The sequence below is a fragment of the Lepidochelys kempii genome, chromosome 1 (genome assembly GCF_965140265.1).
Source record: "Lepidochelys kempii isolate rLepKem1 chromosome 1, rLepKem1.hap2, whole genome shotgun sequence".
Lineage (NCBI taxonomy): Eukaryota > Metazoa > Chordata > Testudines > Cheloniidae > Lepidochelys > Lepidochelys kempii.
The window spans coordinates 152,619,669-152,642,466 of NC_133256.1; the positions used below are offsets into that span (position 1 = coordinate 152,619,669).

At 42.2% G+C, this 22,798-nt stretch overlaps 1 protein-coding gene across 5 annotated transcripts in view; it reads left to right on the forward strand.

The window, feature by feature from the left end:
- The window catches only part of USP9X (ubiquitin specific peptidase 9 X-linked), a 204,023-nt gene extending 182,446 nt beyond the window's left edge, over positions 1-21,577 (forward strand). For all 5 annotated transcript variants that reach the window (XM_073358612.1, XM_073358602.1, XM_073358592.1 and 2 more), the window contains 7 exons: positions 953-1,138; positions 3,202-3,422; positions 5,872-5,960; positions 17,050-17,206; positions 17,614-17,826; positions 18,368-18,463; positions 19,990-21,577. In XM_073358612.1, the coding sequence (XP_073214713.1) occupies positions 953-1,138; positions 3,202-3,422; positions 5,872-5,960; positions 17,050-17,206; positions 17,614-17,826; positions 18,368-18,463; positions 19,990-20,124 (1,097 nt within the window). In that variant the 3' untranslated portion in view covers positions 20,125-21,577. The remainder of the gene's footprint in view (positions 1-952; positions 1,139-3,201; positions 3,423-5,871; positions 5,961-17,049; positions 17,207-17,613; positions 17,827-18,367; positions 18,464-19,989) is intronic.
- Positions 21,578-22,798: the final 1,221 nt, after the last annotated feature.

Below are 22,798 nucleotides of genomic sequence, written 5' to 3' on the forward strand. Positions count from 1 at the left end.
ATTTGATTAATTAAGCTTGTCCACAACTCGATAAATCTTTTTAATTTAAAATGTCAGTTTTTTGTGGTCAGCATTTTGAATGACTGATAGTTATATAGGTTATCATGAAGCATAAAGGTACTCTAAGGCATGTTTTTGCTGCAGTAATGATCTACAACTTAATCACTTTGGATTCTGATTCTCTCCCAGTCTGATACAAGTGGGCTTTACCTTTCTTCCTGCAAAGTATTGGAGACAGTTGAGACTCATGATACACAGTCAACCAGTGGAACTCATTGCCAGGGGATGTTGTGAAGGCCAAAAATATTTTAAAAAAATTTGAATAAGTTAATGTAAGATATGTCCATCAGTGGCTATTAGCCAAGATAGGGATGCAACCCCGTGCTCTGGGTGTCCCTGAGCCTCTGACAGCCAGATGCTGGGACTGGACAATGGGAATGGATCACTTGATAATCACCCTATTCTATTCAGTCCCTTTGAAGCATGTGGCATTGGCCTCTATCGGAAGACAGGATACTGGGCTGGATGGGCCATTGATCTGATGCAGTATGACCGTTCTCATGTTCTTAGTGGCAAAGAGACCTGTGGCACCTTATAGACTAACAGACTTATTGGAGCATTATGTTCTTAGCGACTGATCTCTAGTTATGTGAGCACTAATGAGCACCATTGTGGAAATGTTTTTGTTCACAATTCTGCTGATATATGCAGTTTTCAGCTAAACTCTAATAAGAATCCAGTCCAGCTTCTTCCCCGTGCCCCCATCTCCCTCCTGGAAGGAATGTATAACTGAGAGCATGAATAAAAACCAGCAGTGGAAAATGACTTTTTCAAATTCTTCAGAATTTTTTCCAAAAAATCCAACTACATAAGAACAGTAAGAGTTAAGCTTGTAATAACATATTGTTGTCAATACTATCCATGAGGTGTAATTTTTTTGTCCCCTCTGAAGGTGTAGCAGAAAAGACACAACTTCTGAAACTAAGCGTACCTGCAACGTTCATGCTTGTGGCTCTGGATGAAGGCCCAGGCCCTCCAATCAAATATCAGTATGCTGAACTGGGAAAATTGTACACTGTAGTGTCACAGCTAATCCGTTGTTGCAATGTGTCATCACGTATGCAGTCTTCTATCAATGGTATAGTGAATTTTACATGTTTTCTTTAAATTAATTGAAAACATTGGTTATAAGTTGGTAAATTATTAGTATATGCGGTGTTTTGCTATTTATTAAATGTACTGATTGGAGCAATAGTCTTAGGAGGTTCATTATGTTTAGCAGTTTCTCACATTTTGCAATAAAGATTTTCCTCATTCTGCGGTGGCCAAATCCTATCTTGATATACATAACTCACTAAAACTACAAATCATTTTCCATTAAGCCTGTGTAGGCCTTTTAAAAGAACACAATTAGGAAGGTATAGAGGACCTATTAATATCAAACCTATTGCAGTTAGCTGTTTTAGTTTATAAAGACTGTGCTAAATTCTTCTCATTAAAATTAATGGAGTTGAAGTGACATACCTGATGAGAAGTTAACTAAAAATTAACTCTGCTAAGCCGGTGCCCCGGGAAAGCCCAAGATCCTGCAGCCTGGGGTGCTGGCCAGAAGGAGCCGAGCCCTGCATGTGCCAAAGCCTCACACAGTGCTGGCACGAGGAAGCCTCTGCACCCCTCAGCTAAACTCTGGAGTGGCGGGAGGGAAGCGATTTCCATCCTGTTCCCGACCCAAACCTCCAGGCTCCACAGCAGTCCCCTTGGCAGGGGCTTAGCACCCTCTTCATTCCCTCCTCCCCCCGTCCTGGGTCCTGTCCCCAGGGAGTGTGGGGCTGCTCCGTTGCCTAGGTACCCTCCCCTGCTGAGTCACCTCTCTGGCCAGGTTCCATGATGCCCCTGCAGTCAGGTTCCCTGGGCTCTGGTGCACAGTGCATCCTTAGGGCTTAACCCCTTCCTACCCACGCTGTAGCTGGGGGACAGGAGGCAGCTGTTAGCTGCCTTTCAACACTCTGCAGGCAGGAAGGGACAAGCTGCTTCCAGCCATGGGGGTGGAATTGGGAGGGGGTAAGGGATGAGCTCTGCAAAGACGCTAGCCAGGTCACACACGCCTGTCCCCTGCGGCTGGAAGCAGCTCCCGTCCCTTCCATCTTGCACAGTGCTGAAAGGCTGCTGCTGGCCACATTCTGGTGTAAACCCTGGCAGATATTGGGGAGGGGGCATGTGACCCTACATGTCCCCTTTCCTCCTCCCCCGCCCCCCTCATGTGTTTCCTCGGGAAGATGCTGCGCTGGGTACCAAGAGAGGCGAGTCCGGGTCCTATGGAGGTCAGAGAGTGCTGGGCAGGGAGGGTCGGTCGGTCACCCCCACATGTGAGAGGTGTACAGGAGTGAGTGAACCCTAAAGCCTTAAAGATAAGAAAGTATTGTGTAGTATTTCTTTTTAACAGGAGCTCAGTCAACTTGATGTTAATTTGAACGTTTGTACTGCATAGTTCTCATTGATTGCCATTGAACTCACTTGAATATGAGTAATTTTACCAGGTGTCCTGTATTCAGCATAGGGAAATTTGGTCACCCTAAATATAATCCAACTAAAACCAAAACACCAGGAGCAAAGCAACAACTTTCCTCTGTACAAAACAAATAAGTCTACAGAACTAAATCCCCCAACCTCAGTTCCTGCACAGGCTCTTACCTTCCTCACCAGTGACCACCCCCCCTCCACAAAAATCTGTCTCCATCCAAACCACCACACACCCTCGTATCCCAATTGCCAGTTGGACTTTGCACCATGCTCTAAAATTAAACAGATTTGGGCTTATTTTAGACAAGTGGGACAATGAGTATATTCCAAAGTTGAAGGGCCCTCACTGAGGACACCCTGCCAACAAGTCATTCTCTTTTATATACCAGAAGAGCTCCAATGCTTTCAGTGACCTCAACTGTGGTAATGCCCCACGAAACAAGAGGTAGTTCACTCAGGTCACACAAGTCCCCTGCCTCAATGTCAGAGAATCTAGCTCTGTATGCCAGAGAACTTTTCGCAGAGAGGATAGTTTATTACAAATTCAGTGTCTTATTTTAAGTCTTTCCATTGACTATACCATGTGTCTTTCATTTGTTAGTCCCAGAGTTTAAATATGTATTCGTTTTATATTAAAAAGTACTTAAGTACGGTTTCATCAGTATTGTTTGTTTGTTCTAGGTAATCCCCCACTTTCAAACCCTTATGGTGATCCTAATTTGTCACAGCCTATAATGGCACTTCAGCAGAACGTGGCAGACATTTTGTTCGTACGAACTAGCTATGTGAAGAAAATCATTGAAGACTGTAGCAACTCAGAAGAGACCATCAAATTGCTTCGTTTCTGTTGTTGGGAAAATCCTCAGTTCTCTTCCACTGTCCTAAGTGAACTTCTCTGGCAGGTAAAATAAAATAAAAATCAGGGAAGCAGATGGGATAAGTTTGGGCATATGTAAGTGTAAAAATATGCCATACAGGGAGAAGTGATATCCATGTTAGATATTGTATTTATATGTGATAAATAAACTTCTCTTTGGATGCCTTCTGCTGGGATTCTCTCTTGGGGCTTCATATTGAAGTACTGTAGAATTTGCCCAGATCCTAAGAATTAGGAGCCCCCAGGGCAATGATAACAGGGTATAGCACAACCAGATCAAACTGGCCTTTGTGTGTCGCCACCCACAAACTGGCTAGTTCCCTCCTAGGCACAGTCAGCAAAGGAGCTTCAGTCTCATTGATTCATGTCTTCAAATTTCCTTTTTTTGTTTCCAGTCAGTATGTTGCAAAACTTCAGTGTATCTGCTAGGTTATCTGCTGAGTACTGTTTTTTAGCTGGCATGCCCATTCCAGTGAGAACATTCTTCATATGCTTGATGCCAAAAGATCTTAGGGGGGATTATCTAAAGTGAACTAAAACCGTTAGAAAGTCCACCCTACTTAGTTTCCTTTGACAGCAATTCACTGGGCAGTGCTATTACTAAAAGGATTGTGTGCGTCTAGTTATCATGCATTTTTTTTGTTATTAATACACGAAGTCCATTGTGAAGCACTTAGGGTTCCTACACACTCAGTATGCCTGATCCAAACACACACAAGCAAAGAAACAAAAGTTAAGCCACCTAATGGTACCTAGACTGTACTCCACTCACAAGCACCCACCTTACCTTTACCACAACTAGTGTGCACCACAGACCATGCACCATTTTCATCTTTCTGCATTCACCCCTTTACCAGATTTCCCCTCCAACACTATTGATTATAGATATTTGGTGTATTACTAGTTTAATAAGGGATGATTAAGGAGTATGTGTACCCCCTTCAACCAGTCGTATTTTCATATGCCAGACCCCTCGATCAACCAGCTCGGCTTGTGTGAGCCAGGTCCTTCCCATCAACCAGGCTTGCATGCATAGTATGTAAACTTCCAGTTTTAATGTGAATACTGGCTAAAAATTACCTTAAATCCAACACTTAACAAACCCTTCTCCTTTGCACAGGCTTTCTCAAACCGACCTTTCTGGCAAGTTCCTTGAAGATAGCTCTTAAAAAGCATTGTCTGTCATCAATAATGAAAATTTAGGCCTGCCAAGGGAAATTTTCAGCCAGAACCTAACTTGAGACTTCCTTTTAAAAATGTATGAAGAGAAGCCAAACAGAATCCACACAGAAAATTGAAGGGCATACAAACTAACCTATTGTGAAATTTTGCACCATTTGGGCCACCTACTTTTAAAGAGAGAGAGGAAATTATTCCCTATTTTAAGTCTATTTTACGATGCAAAGCTAACCATGAAGTTGCTGCCAGACACCTCTATAATGACTTAGCTTTTCATCTTCATGCCAGCCATATCAAGGCTCCCTTGGTTAGAGCCAAAGCTATGACCACTGGCTATCTGACATGTCTCTCTTGCAAAGGTATGCAAAGCAGCTATGTAGTCCTCTCACACATTTACAAAGCATGTTTACTTGGATTCAGTCTTTAGGAAGGAATCTGGTTTTCGATTCCAAGCTCTACTCTAAAAACTCTTTCCTAGGTAAGGAAGATCACATTTTCCCACCCCAGTAGAAGTTTTGTTTTACTTTTGGATGTCCCTTATTTTAGGTTGGACTAGTTTTATTCTCTGTGACATTTATATTCATCGTATAGGTTGGAGTGTCTAGTGGTATCTTTAAAAAACAACATTGACATTAATATTACTGCTTTTTGCAGCTATTTGCAGTTTACTTTTTCTTTTGGGATAACCTTTATGCTGCTTACTCTCCAGAAGCAAGAATTGTAATAGAAAGTATTTTCTTGTTGTTCTGCTTCTCTGAAGCTATATTTTTCAAACAGGATTCTCCTTCATCTACCTTCCTCCCCTCAGAGTTTGGGTGTCACATTTTTTGAGGTGTTCTTTTTTCTTTAGTTTCATTTTTTAGTCCGTTTCTTTCCTTTGTAAATCTCTCTGCTGGTCTTGTCTCCTCAGGAGATTCATATGCTGTACAACTGAGGTAATTGGCTGGGATGCTGAAATGTCAATATTTATATCTTGTAATAGTGGGGAGGTTGTGTGCAACAGCTAGTAAGGGCCTGGTTCATGTTCTGTGCAGTGCTTGCTACTACCACCACCCCTTGGAATCAAAATTCCCAAGAGCTGAGGGAGTTTTGCCAAACTCATCCTGGGGAAGCGAAGGCCCCAGAGTGACAATGCTGTCTGAGAGAGAGTGCCAGAGAAGCAGAATTGAGAATTCAGAACGTGAATATTGCAACCATCTCAAACTCATGTCCTAGTTATCTTTATTACAACATAATATTTTAAGAAACATTTTTTTCTGAGATATAATTTTCACTTCATTTTCACTTCTTTTAAGGTTGCATATTCATACACCTATGAACTTCGACCTTACTTGGATCTGCTTTTGCAAATCCTGTTAATTGAGGACTCTTGGCAGACCCACAGGTTAGTATTCTTTTTTTTCCAATTTACGGTAGACTCCCATCTTTTTATAATATGGGGCACCCCTGTTGGACAGTTTCTCTTCCCAACTAAATGGTTCTGCTGATTAAGAGAAATGGACTTAAAAAATCTGAAAAGACTTAAACTCTGGTATTCAAAACACAAGGACAAAACTTATGTTCAGCTTACTTCATTTTTATCCCTACTTTTAAAATTAGGCAACTTGTGTATTTAAAACTTGAGCTTAGAATTTCACTTTTTTCACAGCTGGCAGAAAGCTACTTAGCCACTTAACACCAATTGAATGCATCCCTCTAAAAGTGGAACCTTTTACTAATATTCCAGTTAAGCAGCAGTCACTGGTACTCAGTGTCATTAGGCTAGACTGCTGTCTTGGAAACATTAAAGTAAAGTGGCTAATCCATTTAAGAGGAGTATACTGTGTTAATAGTGGTGTTATTGGTCATGACACATTCCTATGTGGATAGGATTATTTATTACCTTTGACACGTATGAAGCATGAAGTTAGGAGAGTTGCGGTTTTTGAAGACAGTAAACATTCTACATTAGGTCACATTTTAATAGACAGTTGTCTCTTTTAAGAGTGTCCAAATATTCAAACCAGTTTGAAACACAGTTCTCACCAATTGAGAGAATAAGGACTTTTTAAAATGACCATTAAAATGCTCAATGTTTTTTCTTTGCAACTTTATGAATACTGACTTTTTTTTTCCTGGTAGCTTCAATCAAAATCAAAAGTATCATGGAAGAGGGGTACAACTTGCAATAAACGTCGTCTAGGTGGTAGTAAGCCATGTTTTGAAATACAGCCACTGCTTGATAGCTTGTGTGTGGAAATATGTTGTTAGTTAGATTTTAGTAAATCATTTGAAAGAGTGTTACAATGAAAACTGACTGCAATGATGAAAATATTTGAGGGGGCCCTTAAGTCATTCCCTTTAGAGTTGCATTGGACTTTCTAGTTTCAGCTGCTACCTGGACATATCCCTGAAGACCACCTCTGAAAAGACAGTGGTGTGGCTTGCTGTGCTCCAAAGACTGGGGACTGATCTTTTTTTAAATTTATTTATTTATTTCTAAGTCTTGATTTACATATTGATAGGAAGTTGTTCCCAACAAACCTTCCAGGATATGTCTACAGTACGGAGGGGAGCCTTGCTCCCAGCCCAGGTAGACAGACTTTTACTAGCTCAGCTCAAGCTAGTGCACTAAACATAAGTGTGAACATTGTGGCGCCACTGCAGGCTTGGGCTAGCCACCTGAGCTTGGACCCAGAGTGTAACATGGGCTTGAGAGCCTGAGCTGTCACGCAACATCATCCATGTTGCTATTTTTAGCGTTCTTGCTTGAGCCAGGCTATTATGAATCTGTCTGCCCAGACTAGGAAGCTTGCTCCCAGCTTCAGTGTAAACATTCCCCAGATTCTGAACCCCTGTATGGTGTGTCAACACTTGCATATCCAACTGAGCTAGATGTATAAAGTTCACATAGTCTTTAGCTTAAGAAACACTCTTGGAGAGGGAAACAATTTAATAAGACACAACATTAGACGTGCAAAAGTGCTGGGTTGGTTTGGGATTCTGAATGTTACTGCTTTTCATATGTCCAGCTGTTGGATTTTCAGCATTTGAAATACGAGTTTAACTCGGATTTTTCAAGTATGCATGCTGTGGATCTCACTGTATGTGTGCATGCATCTCAAGCATGTTATATAAGAGCGTTTTGAGTAGCAGTGTCCACTGGGTCTGTGGCACCTCATGCTCCCTTATGAGGGTATATAGGGTGGAGTGATCACAGCCATGTCCCAGTTCCTTCTTATTGCCCAGGTCCACCCCACTACTTATTAGTGTTTGCTGCCATTCTATTTCACTGATCTACCTGAAGAATTTGTTTTTCTTTCTCTCCACTAATAAGTGGACTGCTTTCAACTGAACCGCTGCAAAAAAACAGGACAGCCTTCCAGTACAGAGGGTTTAGGCACTTTGCACCAACTGCCACACCTCAAGGCAAACTAAAAATCCCACAGCTTTGATTCCTGCCTATCCTGTGATGGTCTTGTTCCACTCACCACTGGGCGCAGCCACTACCAGTCCTGCCTTGAGGAAAGTCACAGTGCTCTGCTACTGTGAGGGCTAGGGATAAAAGCTCAACCACTAGCATGGCTCAAGAAAGACATGGTTGCATGTTACCAGCCAGAACATTCTCAGTCTTTCAGCCACTGTCATGGGCACTGTTGGTAGAACCCTGAGGTGTATATACTGGCAAGAGTCTACGTCTCCACCCGAGATGTCCTCTGAGTAGAGCTTGGCACTGGCATCTCTGCTACCAAGATCACCCCACATTACGGCACTGCCACTTGAAGAGATGTGCTCCTCCTCACCTTCACCTCATTTTTTCTCCATGTTCAGCAGAGATCTATCTCCTCTACGATCAGGAGGAGACTCTGCAGAAGACACTGGAGGCTCCCTTCTTGGAGAGCCCATCATAAGCTCAATGTGTGGCAGTGGGCAGGTCAAACTTAACTGGGCTAATACCAATATAGTATACCCTCTTGGCTGTATTGGGACCACCTTCGCATGTCTCTCAAAGCAGATCCCTTTCTCACCTATTAAGGAAGGGAAGGAGATCTCACTCCCACTGTAATTGCTAGCTCAACCTCCCATGCTGGAGCCAGGTTCAGGTGATCACGGACAAATCTAGGCAGCACTGGAGGAATACATACAGCCTTCTTGACCCCCCCCTAAGGAATCATTGTTCTCCCTGGATGTGGCAGCACCGGTGTTGAATTCTTTCAAAGCATTCCAGGAGCTACTGGCTCAAATTGCAGAGACTCTAGACATTGAAATCTTGGTAATCCAGAAGTCGTCTCATAAATTCTTTGACATCCTGAATTTTTCAATCACAGCCAGTATTTTCCTCCCCATTAACAAGGGAATACTTGAGCTTGCAAAGGGACTCTGGCAGGCTCCAGCAACTCTTTCTCCTACAGCCAAGAGGATTGATAAGACATTCTAAATACCAGATAAGGGCTTTTAATAATTCTGTGCTGATCCTAACTCAGTATCTTGGTGATTTCAGTGGTCCAAAAAAAGTCCAAATCAAGAAGTGTACCCCCAAAAGAGAGCCCCTAAAAGGCTGGTTCTCTTTGAGCATAAACCCTATTCCTCTGCCTTCTTACAACTTCACTTGGCAAACTATCAAGCTCAGTTTGTGGAATACAGTTCCCTTACTTGTGACAGTGGTCACTTTCCTAACCAGACTCTCTCAGGGCAGCATGGAGGACCTCAAGGACTTTATAAATGAGGGCCAAATTGTTTATAAGGTTGTCTTAGCAACAGTCATGGATGCCTTGGAAATGGCTGATAGGTTAGTGGTTGTGACCGTTATCATTCAAAGGGCCTCCTGGTTGCAAGCATTAAGCATTCCTAAGGAGGTGCAATGCACAATAGAGGAGCTGATTATTGAGGGAATAGAGCTCTTTAGTAGCCAAACAGATCATAGAATATCAGGGTTGGAAGGGACCTCAGGAGGTCATCTAGTCCAACCCCCTGCTCAAAGCAGGACCAATCCCCAATTAAATCATCCCACCCAGGGCTTTGTCAAGCCTGACCTTAAAAACGTCTAAGGAAGGAGATTCTACCACCTCCCTAGGTAACGCATTCCAGTGTTTCACCACCCTCCTAGGTGAAAAAGTTTTTCCTAATATCCAACCTAAACCTCCCCCACTGCAACTTGAGACCATTACTCCTTGTCCTGTCCTCTTCTACCACTGAGAATAGTCTAGAACCATCCTCTCTGGAACCACCTCGCAGGTAGTTGAAAGCAGCTATCAAATCCCCCCTCATTCTTCTCTTCTGCAGACTAAACAATCCCAGTTCCCTCATCCTCTCTTCATAAGTCATGTGTTCCAGACACCTAATCATTTTTATTGCCCTTCGCTGGACTCTCTCCAATTTATCCACATCCTTCTTGTAGCGTGGGGCCCAAAACTGGACACAGTACTCCAGATGAGGCCTCACCGATGTCGAATAGAGGGGGACGATCACGTCCCTCGATCTGCTCGCTATGCCCCTACTTATACATCCCAAAATGCCATTGGCCTTCTTGGCAACAAGGGCACACTGTTGACTCATATCCAGCTTCTCGTCCACTGTCACCCCTAGGTCCTTTTCCGCAGAACTGCTGCCTAGCCATTCAGTCCCTAGTCTGTAGCTGTGCATTGGATTCTTCCGTCCTAAGTGCAGGACCCTGCACTTATCCTTATTGAACCTCATCAGATTTCTTTTGGCCCAATCCTCCAATTTGTCTAGGTCCCGCTGTATCCTATCGCTGTCCTCCAGCGTATCTACCACTCCTCCCAGTTTAGTATCATCTGCAAATTTGCTGAGAGTGCAATCCACACCATCCTCCAGATCATTTATGAAGATATTGAACAAAACCGGCCCCAGGACCGACCCGTGGGGCACTCCACTTGACACCGGCTGCCAACTAGACATGGAGCCATTGATCACTAGCCGTTGAGCCCGACAATCTAGCCAACTTTCTACCCACCTTATAGTGCATTCATCCAGCCCATACTTCTTTAACTTGCTGACAAGAATACTGTGGGAGACCGTGTCAAAAGCTTTGCTAAAGTCAAGAAACAGTACATCCACTGCTTTCCCTTCATCCACAGAACCAGTAATCTCATCATAGAAGGCAATTAGATTAGTCAGGCATGACCTTCCCTTGGTGAATCCATGCTGACTGTTCCTGATCACTTTCCTCTCATGTAAGTGCTTCAGGATTGATTCTTTGAGGACCTGCTCCATGATTTTTCCGGGGACTGAGGTGAGGCTGACTGGCCTGTAGTTCCCAGGATCCTCCTTCTCTTTTTTAAAGATTGGCACTACATTAGCCTTTTTCCAGTCATCTAGGACTTCCCCTGTTCTCCACAAGTTTTCAAAGATAAGGGCCAATGGCTCTGCAATCACAGCCGCCAATTCTTTTAGCACTCTCAGATGCAACACATCCGGCCCCATGGACTTGTGCACGTCCAGCTTTTCTAAATAGTCCCTAACCACCTCTTTCTCCACAGAGGGCTGGCCATCTATTCCCCATGTTGTGATGCCCAGCGCAGCAGTCTGGGAGCTGACCTTGTTCGTGAAGACAGAGGCAAAAAAAGCATTGAGTACATTAGCTTTTTCCACATCCTCTGTCACTAGGTTGCCTCCCTCATTCATTAAGGGGCCCACACTTTCCTTGACTTTCTTCTTGTTGCCAACATACCTGAAGAAACCCTTCTTGTTACTCTTGACATCTCTCGCTAGCTGCAGCTCCAGGTGCGATTTGGCCCTCCTGATTTCATTCCTACATGCCCGAGCAATATTTTTATACTCTTCCCTGGTCATATGTCCAACCTTCCACTTCTTGTAAGCTTCTTTTTTATGTTTAAGATCCGCTAGGATTTCACCGTTAAGCCAAGCTGGTCGCCTGCCATATTTATTATTCTTTCGACACATCGGGATGGTTTGTCCCTGTAACCTCAACAGGGATTCCTTGAAATACAGCCAGCTCTCCTGGACTCCTTTCCCCTTCAAGTTAGTCCCCCAGGGGATCCTACCCATCTGTTCCCTGAGGGAGTCGAAGTCTGCTTTCCTGAAGTCCAGGGTCTGTATCCTGCTGCTTACCTTTCTTCCCTGTGTCAGGATCCTGAACTCAACCAACTCATGGTCACTGCCTCCCAGATTCCCATCCACTTTTGCTTCCTCCACTAATTCTTCCCGGTTTGTGAGCAGCAGGTCAAGAAAAGCTCCCTCCCTAGTTGCTCCTCTAGCACTTGCACCAGGAAATTGTCCCCTACGCTTTCCAAAAACTTCCTGGATTGTCTATGCACCGCTGTATTGCTCTCCCAGCAGATACCAGGAAAATTAAAGTCACCCATGAGAACCAGGGCATGCGATCTAGTAGCTTCCGCGAGTTGCCGGAAGAAAGCCTCATCCACCTCATCCCCCTGGTCCGGTGGTCTATAGCAGACTCCCACCACTACATCACTCTTCTTGCTCTCACTTCTAAACTTAATCCAGAGACACTCAGGTTTTTCTGCAGTTTTGCACCGGAGCTCTGAGCAGTCATACTGCTCCCTTACATACAGTGCTACTCCCCCACCTTTTCTGCCCTGCCTGTCCTTCCTGAACAGTTTATAACCATCCATGACAGTACTCCAGTCATGTGAGTTATCCCACCAAGTCTGTGTTATTCCAATCACGTCATAATTCCTTGACTTCACCAGGACCTCCAGTTCTCCCTGCTTGTTTCCAAGGCTTTGTGCATTCGTATATAAGCACTTGAGATAACCTGCTGATCGCCCCTCATTCTCAGTATGAGGCAGGAGCCCTTCCCTCTCAGACATTCCTGCCTGTGCTTCCTCCCGGTATCCCGCTTTCCCACTTACCTCAGGGCTTTGGTCTCCTTCCCCCGGTGAACCTAGTTTAAAGCCCTCCTCACTAGGTTAGCCAGCCTGCTCGCAAAGATGCTCTTCCCTCTCTTTGTAAGGTGGAGCCCGTCTCTGCCCAGCACTCCTCCTTCATGGAACACCATCCCATGGTCAAAGAATCCAAAGCCTTCTCTCAGACACCACCTGCGTAGCCATTCGTTGACTTCCACGATTCGACGGTCCCTACCCAGGCCTTTTCCTTCCACGGGGAGGATGGACGAGAGCACCACTTGCGCCTCAAACTCCCTTTATCCTTCTTCCCAGAGCCACGTAGTCCGCAGTGATCCGCTCAAGGTCATTCCTGGCAGTATCATTGGTGCCCACGTGGAGAAGCAGGAAGGGGTAGCGATCTGAGGGCTTGATGAGTCTCGGCAGTCTCTCCGTCACATCGCGAATCTTAGCCCCCGGCAAGCAGCAGACTTCTCGGTTTTCCTGGTCAGGGCGGCAGATAGATGATTCAGTCCCCCGGAGGAGAGAGTCCCCGACCACCACCACCCACCTCCTTCTCTTGGGAGTGGTGGTCGTGGAACCCCTCATCTCAGGACAGTGCATCTTATGCCTTCCAACCAGCGGAGTCTCCTTCTGCTCCCACCCCCCAAGACATATCATCTGGTCCACTCTCCGCAATGGTACCTGTGGAGAGAACATGAAAGCGGTTAGTTACCTGTGTCTGCGTTGCTGGAACCCAGACATTCCCCCTTCTTCTTCTGGAGGTCACATGTTGCCAAGCTTCTTCACTGGCCTCTTGGCTCCGCTGTGCAACCCGCTCTAAATCTTTAGAGCTTTGTGCCCGTAGAAGCATATCCTGACTTTTGTCCAGAAAATCCTCCGTTTCTCGTATGCAACGCAGGGTCGTTATCTGTTGCTCCAGACCTTCAATCTTCTCTTCCAATATGGAGACCAGCTTGCACTTTGTACAGACAAAATCGCTTCTGTCCTGTGGAAGAAAGACAAACATGGCACATCCAGTGCAGGTCACAACAGCTGAACCCCCCCCTTCCATATCACCTTCCTACTATGTGTTGGTGATGTGGTGTTCCACTCATTAAAGGACTCTCGGGCCACACTGCAGTGTTTAGGTATATACACAAGCCCGATCACAACTGAGACAGAGAACATCCACCTGCTCCCAAAGTAGGAAACCTGAAAACACTCTCAGAAAAATGCCCCAGTATTCCAGGAGACAACCACTGTCCTTTTCTGTCACGCACACTGTACCTGCACTGAGGTAGCAGGTTTGACAGAAGTGTTGAGAGCCACACCAAAGCCTGTCTAGAGCCAATCATTACCTCAGCAAGCCAACTTTACCTCCTTCCAATAGGCCTGGTCTGCAATTAGAGTAGACAGATGGGTGCTAGACATCATTGCCCACTGTCCCATCCATTTCCAGTCCTTTCCCCCGCCTACCCACTTCCCCATCCCTCTTCAGGGACCCTTTTCAGCCTTCTGCAAACAGAATTAGCCTTGTTGCTTCATCTAGGAGCCACAGAAGAAGTCTCACAAGAATACAGGGGAAGAGGCATCTTGATATATCCTCATTCCAGAAAAGACAGTGTCTTCATCCTATCCTAGATCTTAGAATTCTGAAGAAATATATACACCATCTCAGATTCAGAATGGTAACTATTGCCTCCATCATTCCATCCCTTCAGACTCAAGACTGATTCATCGTTTTCAGCCTACAGGATGTGTACTTCTACATAGCCATCCACCGAGCCCACAGAAAGTACCTAAGGCCATGTCTATATATCTAGTGTAGACGCGATAAATTGATCCCCGATTGCTCTGCCGTCGACTCCGGAACTCCTCCATGGCGAGAGGCGGAAGCGGAGTCGACGGGGGAGCGGCGGCCGTCGATCCTGTGCCATGAGGACATGAAGTTAGTAATTCTAAGTTGATCTAAGATACATCGACTTCAGCTATGCTATTCTCATATCTGAAGTTGCGTATTTTAGATCGATATTCTTCTCCGTGTAGACCAGGCTTAAGCCTCACAGTGGAGTCCATTATCAGTACAAAGTATTGCTGTTTGGACTCTCCATAGCACACACAATATTCACAAATCGGCTGCTGTTGTGGCATCCTATATGAGGAGAAGGGATATCCATATCTACCCTTACCTGGAATGATTGGCTGAACGAAGGTGGATTCCAGCAGAAGAGCATTGGGTCTGAAAATTGCCTTCTCCCTTTTCACCCAGCTAGCCCTCTTGGTGAACTGAAATTATTCCTTACTCTATCACAAAAGAGCAATCATAGGAACTGTGGTAGCCTCCTCACGTCACTCCAAGGACAAGTTCCTCTCTTTGCAATGACTGCTGAATGGAATAAAATCAAATCTGGCCATGATGACAGTGCAGGCCTGTCTCAGACTATTAAGTCAAATGTCAGTATGGCAATTATTTCTCACCACTTGCTAGACTTCTCCTGCGACCCTTAAAACTCAGGGGTCAGTCTATTTCCCAGTAAGTCATCAGATATTCTACCTCGAGTCATCTCAGAGAGGAATTGGTAGCTAGACCCCAAAAACATTTGGAATACCCTTTTCTGTTTTTCCTCCAACAGTGACACTAATCACAAATGTGTCAGAGACAGGTTGGGGTGGTCACCTGGACCACCTGAGATGCAAGGGTCCTGGTCCTAGGGTGATATGAAATTCTGCATAAAAGACAACACATCTTCAGTGGTCTACATAAACACACCAGTGTGTGCTTATTACCCCCATTCCAGGGAGTGATCGTGTTATGAATGTTGTCAGGAACACAGGATAACCCCAGTGGCTCTTCATCTCCCAGAAGTCAGCAACAGCCTAGAGGACTTCTTAAGCAGACAATCACTCGCCAGTTATGAGTGGTCACTGCAGAGCTCCATCATCCAGCAGATATCTCGAAGTGGGAGAGCCCCACAAAAGACCTCTTCACCACCAGGGAAAACACCAAATGTCCAACTTTTTGCTCGTGGGAAGTCTGTGGAACTGAAGCCTCACTTATGCCTTTTCCCCAATTTTCCCAGAGTAATATGTAAGATCAGACAGGTCAAGGCCACAGTTACCCTCATGGCGTCTTACTGGCTAAGGCAGTTTTGTGTGAGAAACCTGCTACAGATGTCCACTCAGGTCTCCCATATCTCTGCCAGACATATCTCAGAACAATGATTATATTCTGCATTTAGCCCCAAAGTGACCACATCTGACAGCCTGGACGTTGGCTGATTGAGAACCATTGACAGACTCTGCTCCTTTCAGATGCACAAAATCCTTATACATAGTTGTAAGCAACATACAAGAAGGACCAATTCCACAAAATAGAAGCGGTTCTCCATATGGGTGGCCCAGCACAACCCAGTCTCAGTAGAAACATAGGTACCAAAGATCTTACTACATACTGCATTTAAAACATTCTGGCCTTTCATTTAGCTCTATGTGTGGTTCACCTGGCAGCAATTTCAGCTTGTCATTCACCTGTACACTTGTCTTTGATCGTCTCACAACCAACTGTATTGAAGATCCACAAAGACCTCTTTATATTTTTAACCCCAGGTAAAGAACTAACTCTTTTGTGTGAGACCGTAATATCCTCTTCCTAAATCTTACTGTGCTTCCCTTTTGAGCTACTCTTGGGATGCACCCTGTATTATCTTACTTTAAAGATGGTCTTTCTGGTTCCCATCACCTTGGCTAGGAGAATCTGTGAGCTCCAGGTCTTTGTGGCTGAATCTGTCTACATGACATTTCACGGAGACATGGTCGTACTGATACCTCATCATATGGTCATCCTTAAAGTGGTCTCAGAATTCCATTCAAATCAAGTTAATTTGTTTTCCAAAAACCCATTCTGTACCAGGATTAAAACTGCATACTGTGGAATTTCAAGTTCATTCATCCTCTGTGTGGACAGAACTAAACCTTCTTCAAGATGTTGTCAGTGTGGATCCCACAACCCTTCCTCCGTAACAACTTTTTCGGAGCCCTCAGCATATGGGATTCTGAATTGATGAGGGAACTGAGGGGCAGTTGCGGACGCTCCGCCCTTTATACCCTCGTAAAGGAATGTGAAGAAGCACGGGGTGCATGCACGGTCCCAGCAAAAGACTATCATCTCACATGCATGAGGCGCATGTGCATCTATAGTGGGATCCACACTGATGACATTTCAGGCAACATTTACTGTAAGGTAAGCAACCGTTCTTTCTGAGATGCAACTATATTCTAACATTACAATGGGTGGTAGATATTTATGGAAAGGATTTGTTTTAATTCTGTTGATTGAGAACTAATGATTAATGGGTGACACTTTATTGCTATAGCTATAATTGTCGTTATGCTTTTTTGGTATCTGTGATTACTCTGATTTAATATATCCAGGAGGTCAAGCATATAACTGAATTGTTATTTAACCCTTTTAGAGTCCTAATTAATACATTGCATTGTAATTACTGTTATACTTTTTGATGAACACACCTAGTACAAAATCCTGTAATCAGAATATTAACTTTTATAATTACAGTGTAATTGAAGTGTCATTCCAGTTACTGTTCTATAATGTGTAACAAATTTGAGGACTAAAATTTTTTTTTTCCTTTTTCCTTCCCCCTCCAGGATTCACAATGCACTTAAAGGAATCCCAGATGACAGGGATGGGCTATTTGACACCATTCAGCGTTCTAAGAACCATTATCAGAAAAGAGCTTACCAGTGTATCAAGTGCATGGTAGCTCTTTTCAGCAACTGTCCTGTAGCCTACCAAATCTTACAGGTGATACCTTCCATTCTGACTTCATTGTTGTTTTAGAATTCTAGACAAAAAGTAAGTTAAGCAAATTACAACAGAGTAAATTGCCCTCTTCTTCTAAGTAAAACTCATTTGGATATTTCTTTGTCAAAAGATCAGGAGAAGGAAGTGGGAGGGAGGGATTCAGCTAAACTTGACAGTAATATACAGATTGTATTAATGATTGTGTGGCAGCTGCTCCAAACTCACCAATGCTTTTCCCTTCGGGGGAAAAATGTATGTACTCAGTAAAAAGAACTTTTGCTTAAACAGTGGGCTGGTGTGAAGACAGTAACCTGTTTTCCAATGCGTGGATGTTGTGGCAATAGAGAAGTATTGGTGTTTGAAGAATAAAAATGGGATTCTGAACTGTCACTTTTCTATCTCTGCAGAGCAATGGAGATTTGAAGAGAAAATGGACCTGGGCAGTAGAATGGCTTGGAGATGAGCTTGAGCGTAGGCCATATACTGGAAATCCACAATACACGTATAATAATTGGTCTCCCCCCGTACAGAGTAATGAAACCTCAAATGGTTACTTCTTGGAAAGATCACACAGTGCTAGAATGACCCTTGCAAAAGCTTGTGAACTCTGCCCAGAGGAGGTAAAAAATTAGACTTCACAGCAAATGGGAAGTTAAATAAAATTACTGCTTTAAATGCTCAAAATCCTTTGTACTTTATCCAGTAGTAGCAACAGTGAGTTGGGCAGCAGATTGTTCCTGGTTTCTGCTCGTTTTAGAAGTAAGAAGTTCTGTAACTTCATTTGCTAGTCTGAAACTGCCTAAAATTAACAGTAGTTTCCACTGACTGCCAGTTGTATAGTGCTGATGGTTTGTAGTAATCTTCTCTCATGTTGTTTACTGTTTGTACTGGCATTAACTGATTCCAAAGTTGGAATACCCCTAATTGAACTAAAATGGTGAAATTCAATTCTAGGAAGAGATAAGGTGATATCTGATAACTTATATCAGAAGTAAGTCTTTTCTCTGATATTGAGCAAGCTGTCACTTAATGTTACTTTTTTAAAATGTTGGGGGGAGGGAGAGGAGGAGTGTCTTGGTCTCCCAAGAACAGTGAGATTACAGTTTAAGGATGGGATTGGATTTGACTTGAAAATAATATTTTACTGTATGTTAATTTTAGGAACCAGATGACCCAGATGCCCCAGATGAACATGAATCCTCCCCACCAGAAGATGCGCCATTGTATCCTCATTCACCCGGTTCCCAGTATCAACAGGTAAACAGTGCAGAGTTTCACTTTCCGTTGAAGGATCTAAAGTCTAACTTTTTGTTTTAGCTTTCATGCTAACTCTCACTGTAGTAAATATTTAACTAGAAACACATTATAGTTCAAATCTCACACTTATAGAGTGATCATAAGGATGAACATTGAGCACCATTTACTAGAAGCAATTTCTCCATCAGAATTTCACATAAAACCCCAAATTTTACCATAAAGTTATTTATCGTTCATACTAAAAGCATATATGCTGACTGCCATCCCCTAGCGAATGCATACTGGTTTCGTTAAGCAGTGCTTCTTCCATGTTTAGCACCTTACTCTGCGAATTGCACCATTGACTTAAATGATAGAATCCAGCCTTACATTAGTAAATTGTTTTAGACTTCAGTAAGTACTTAAAAATGATTTTGTCCCATATATAATTTGTTCTGTGAACCTGATATCCAAGTTTAAAGTGCATATCAAATTTAAATCTGTTTCAGGGTTAAGTGACTTATTTTGTTAGCATCTATTTAAATAGAAAGCTAGATGTGAAAGAAACCATACTAGAATTATTGAGCTGGTAATACCGAAGTTAGTAGGTCCCTGAATTAACTGTAGTTTTTATTTTCCTACTTTTCTCAAATCACTTATATATTCTGAATCCGCTCATTTCATTTCCTGCCCTGCCCAAACCCATTCCCCCTTCATCTTGCTTTCCTTACTGATGTTCTCAGCAGAGCAGTTGGCAAGTGATATAGACTCCTCCGTCCCCTTGGAGTTAAGTTGCAGTTTATCACAAACTCGCTGATTAATTCTTTACTTGTGTGATGTGTTCACTTTCTCACAACTGCTGGCATTTCTCACCCTGTAACAAAAACAACCCTTTTTTCTTAGTATTGCAATAGGTTTATGCTTGGTCAAATCTTGCAGTTCCCTGAAGTGTCATAGGCAGACAACGTTTTACATTTGACAGTTGTATAGGTGTATTTTTAATTAAAAATTGTACTAGTTAGTTTTGAAAAATTGTACTTGTTAGCATCTGGGGAAAATAACTGTTCAGCTTTTATTGACTTCCGTTGCAATTATTTTTTAGCGAGCAAAACTTAATGTATGTTTGCACAATTTATAACTAATTTCTTTTATTGTGTGTGTTTAAATTTTTCTCCCATACCGTTTTATCTTCTGGTAGAACTATATCTACATTTTAATCTAAACTGTACATATCACATAGGCAGCATTCCATTCATCCTCTTTTTCCTGCTTTGTTTTGCATGTAATTGCAATTTAAAATCTGTAATTACTAATTTTTCACTAGCTTAATCTTCGCAATTCCAATTCAGAATCTTCAGCATAAATTCATTTAAAAGATAAAGCAGGAGACTTCACAGTAATTAATAAACATCCTGAAATATGTATTACTAATTAACCAGTTCACTATGCTTTGGGGTATGTTCAAAGGAGGGGGGAATCAATATAATTGCTTAGAAAAAATTTCCCAAGCATAAGGTCTCTTTAAAATGTTTTATTCTATTTTGCAGAATAACCATGTGCATGGACAGCCATATACAGGTCCAGCAGCACATCATATGAACAACCCTCAACGAACTGGCCAACGAGCACAAGAAAATTATGAAGGCAGTGAAGAAGTTTCCCCGCCTCAGACGAAAGATTAGTTAAATGCACATAATCAATTAACTTGCTCCATCAAGACTGTGCACCCAGGCCTTACAGTCCAACCTTTCTCTGTGTCTGGCTAATATTTAAAACTAGAAAAACTATTCCTAATCAACATGGAGTGGAGAGTCTATTCACTGTCTTATCTGCAGAAAATTGCTGTCAATATATAACCTGCCTGCAGTGGAAAGTGTATAGTGTTTTGTAATAAATGGCCTGATGCTAATGTGTAAATGGCAAAGGTGTATATAGTATATTAATGTTTGACTGTTAATTCTTAAGCAAGAAACATTTTTTTTGTCTTGATGAGACTCACAGATCTACAAAAACAAAAAGTAACTTCTTGATATATCCGCTGCGCTCTGCAACCAGTGTTGCCTGCCTAATGGCAGTTGGATCAACTCCTTTATGAAAAAGCCTATCCATGTCAACCACAAAAATAGTTTCATGTTAATTCTTTGCCACTGGAGTCGATTTTACTATGAGCAACGTAATGGCTGGTAACCTTTTAATTATTTGGTTGATGTGGAAAATTGGTGATGTAACATTGTTTCTAGATCTTTTTTCATTGCCTTTTTCATTCTGGTATTAGGTTAATCACTTTGAAGCTGTAGTTATGCTGTAACATTTAGCATGGCTTCACACCAGGTTAGTGTAGCCAATCGGGGCAAAAAACCCAACCATGACAGTAGTTGTCCCAAAGTGACAACTGTATTGCTCAGAGCTTTTTCTTACACCTAGACTACAAAATGGGGGAGGGAGGGAAAATGTGACAAACAAGTGGTTTTCAGTTGCACATATATTCCTCACATCTAATGTTGGACAGTTCTGTCTCTGGGTGGGATAAAAACACTTAGTTTTCAGTAATAGGAATTTAAAAGATTTAAAACAAATATGCAAAAATTTTGCTATGCCAGGATGCCTGGAGCATAATAGACTGTATTTGGTGTGCTTGTTTTGTTTCTTTGGTAGAGCTTATTAGATAAACTACTAACACTTTCCTTCTACTGCATCCCAGTGAAGTGGAAGTCAACGAAATCACACAGTACTTGTGTGTGCTACTGCACCAAGTTAACTTGCTGGTTTTCTGCTCATTCACAGTTCTACTTGAAAGCAAGAATTGTCTTAGCTCTTTAACCATTATACGAGAAATCTTGACTTTAGACGCAGGGTTTAATTATAAAAGAAACTACTGGTTAGTCACATACAATTCTAAGGTATCTCTAGTCTGGAATAAACATTTGTTTAAAGACTTCAAGAAACGCATCAGTAAATACTGTATTTAAATGAAAATTGGTAACTTGAATGTGTGTAATTTTTTGCAACCTGTCTAAAAACCAAATACCCCTGCAAAACAGATACAGCCCACCCTATACTATTTAAATATTTTGCTGTTTTATTTTATAGAAATTATTTTGCTGAATTCACAAATAGAATTTGATTTAAGAAGAATATTTTGTCCTGTGGTGTGTGTTGGTTTTTTTGTTTTGTTTTTTGACTGCACAGAAAGTTTAATTCTGTGCAATGGCACTATGCTGAATTCTGGAACTACAGTCACGTTGAGATTTTTGTGCACAGAAAAATTGGGCCCTTGACTAAGAATAAAAAATTAGGACAATTACCCTGTAAAAGTTTCTTAATGTGATTTATCTTGTACTTTTTGTATGTTTTTATATATACATATATATATATTTAATGAGCACAAGCTTGATGGTGTTTTTTACAACTAAGTTAATAGAAACAAAGCTGCTTAATCAAACAGAAGGTCTGTGTTGAAATGAACAAAAAAAAAATCATAAGTGCATTCTTATGCATTTAGTGTAATATAAGGGAGGGCTACAGAGATGAATTCATTTGATTTTTTTTTTAATATTCTATGTAGCAGTGATCACTTTTGTGCTTCCATGTGTTCTTTAGTGCTCAACCACTTACTTCAGTTTTTCATGGTTTTTTAATAATACCATTTTACCTAAACTTGTTAAATTTGGGAGAAGTTTTCCCACATGTGTTTGGGGATACTTACTGGAAGTTATAACTCAAAATAGTAGCCTTCATATTAGAGCTGAAATAGTTCATATTTATTTGGACCAGTAATTATTGTTAAACACACTGTCTCAGAGACGATTGTGCATTTTTTTCTATTTAGGTAAGAACATGTAATGTGCTAGTTCAGCCTTGCCAAATGTGATTAATTTTAACAGTGCAATGATTGTAGAGACATGTAAAAACCTGTGAGATTTTTTGAAGGTTGTGATTTTTCCCCTCTCCCCTGAATTGGGGAATCATGACTGGTAGCAGTTATTTTTCAGATGGCAAGTTGAGGTTATCCTGCATCTGCCACTTTGAAGAAAGCTAGCCTGTGGTGGTGTTTGCTTTTCAAAATAGATAGCTACAGCAAAAAGTGTGCTGGGGAGAAAATCTTTTCTTCACTCTGGGCAAAATAGTTTTTACATTGTATTCATTTAAGTAACAAATGTACTAGCAAAAAGTTTAATATGCATGTTACAGTTGCAGCAATATGGCAGTGGTCATTTTCAGGCTATATCCAATACCTCAATATTGATATGGCACACATCCTCAAAGTGCCTAAAGGTTTAATTTCCCCTTCAATAATTTCTGGATGATATTTTTTGTTTAGAACAGATAGTGGGGAATCTCTGGTCTTCCACAAAA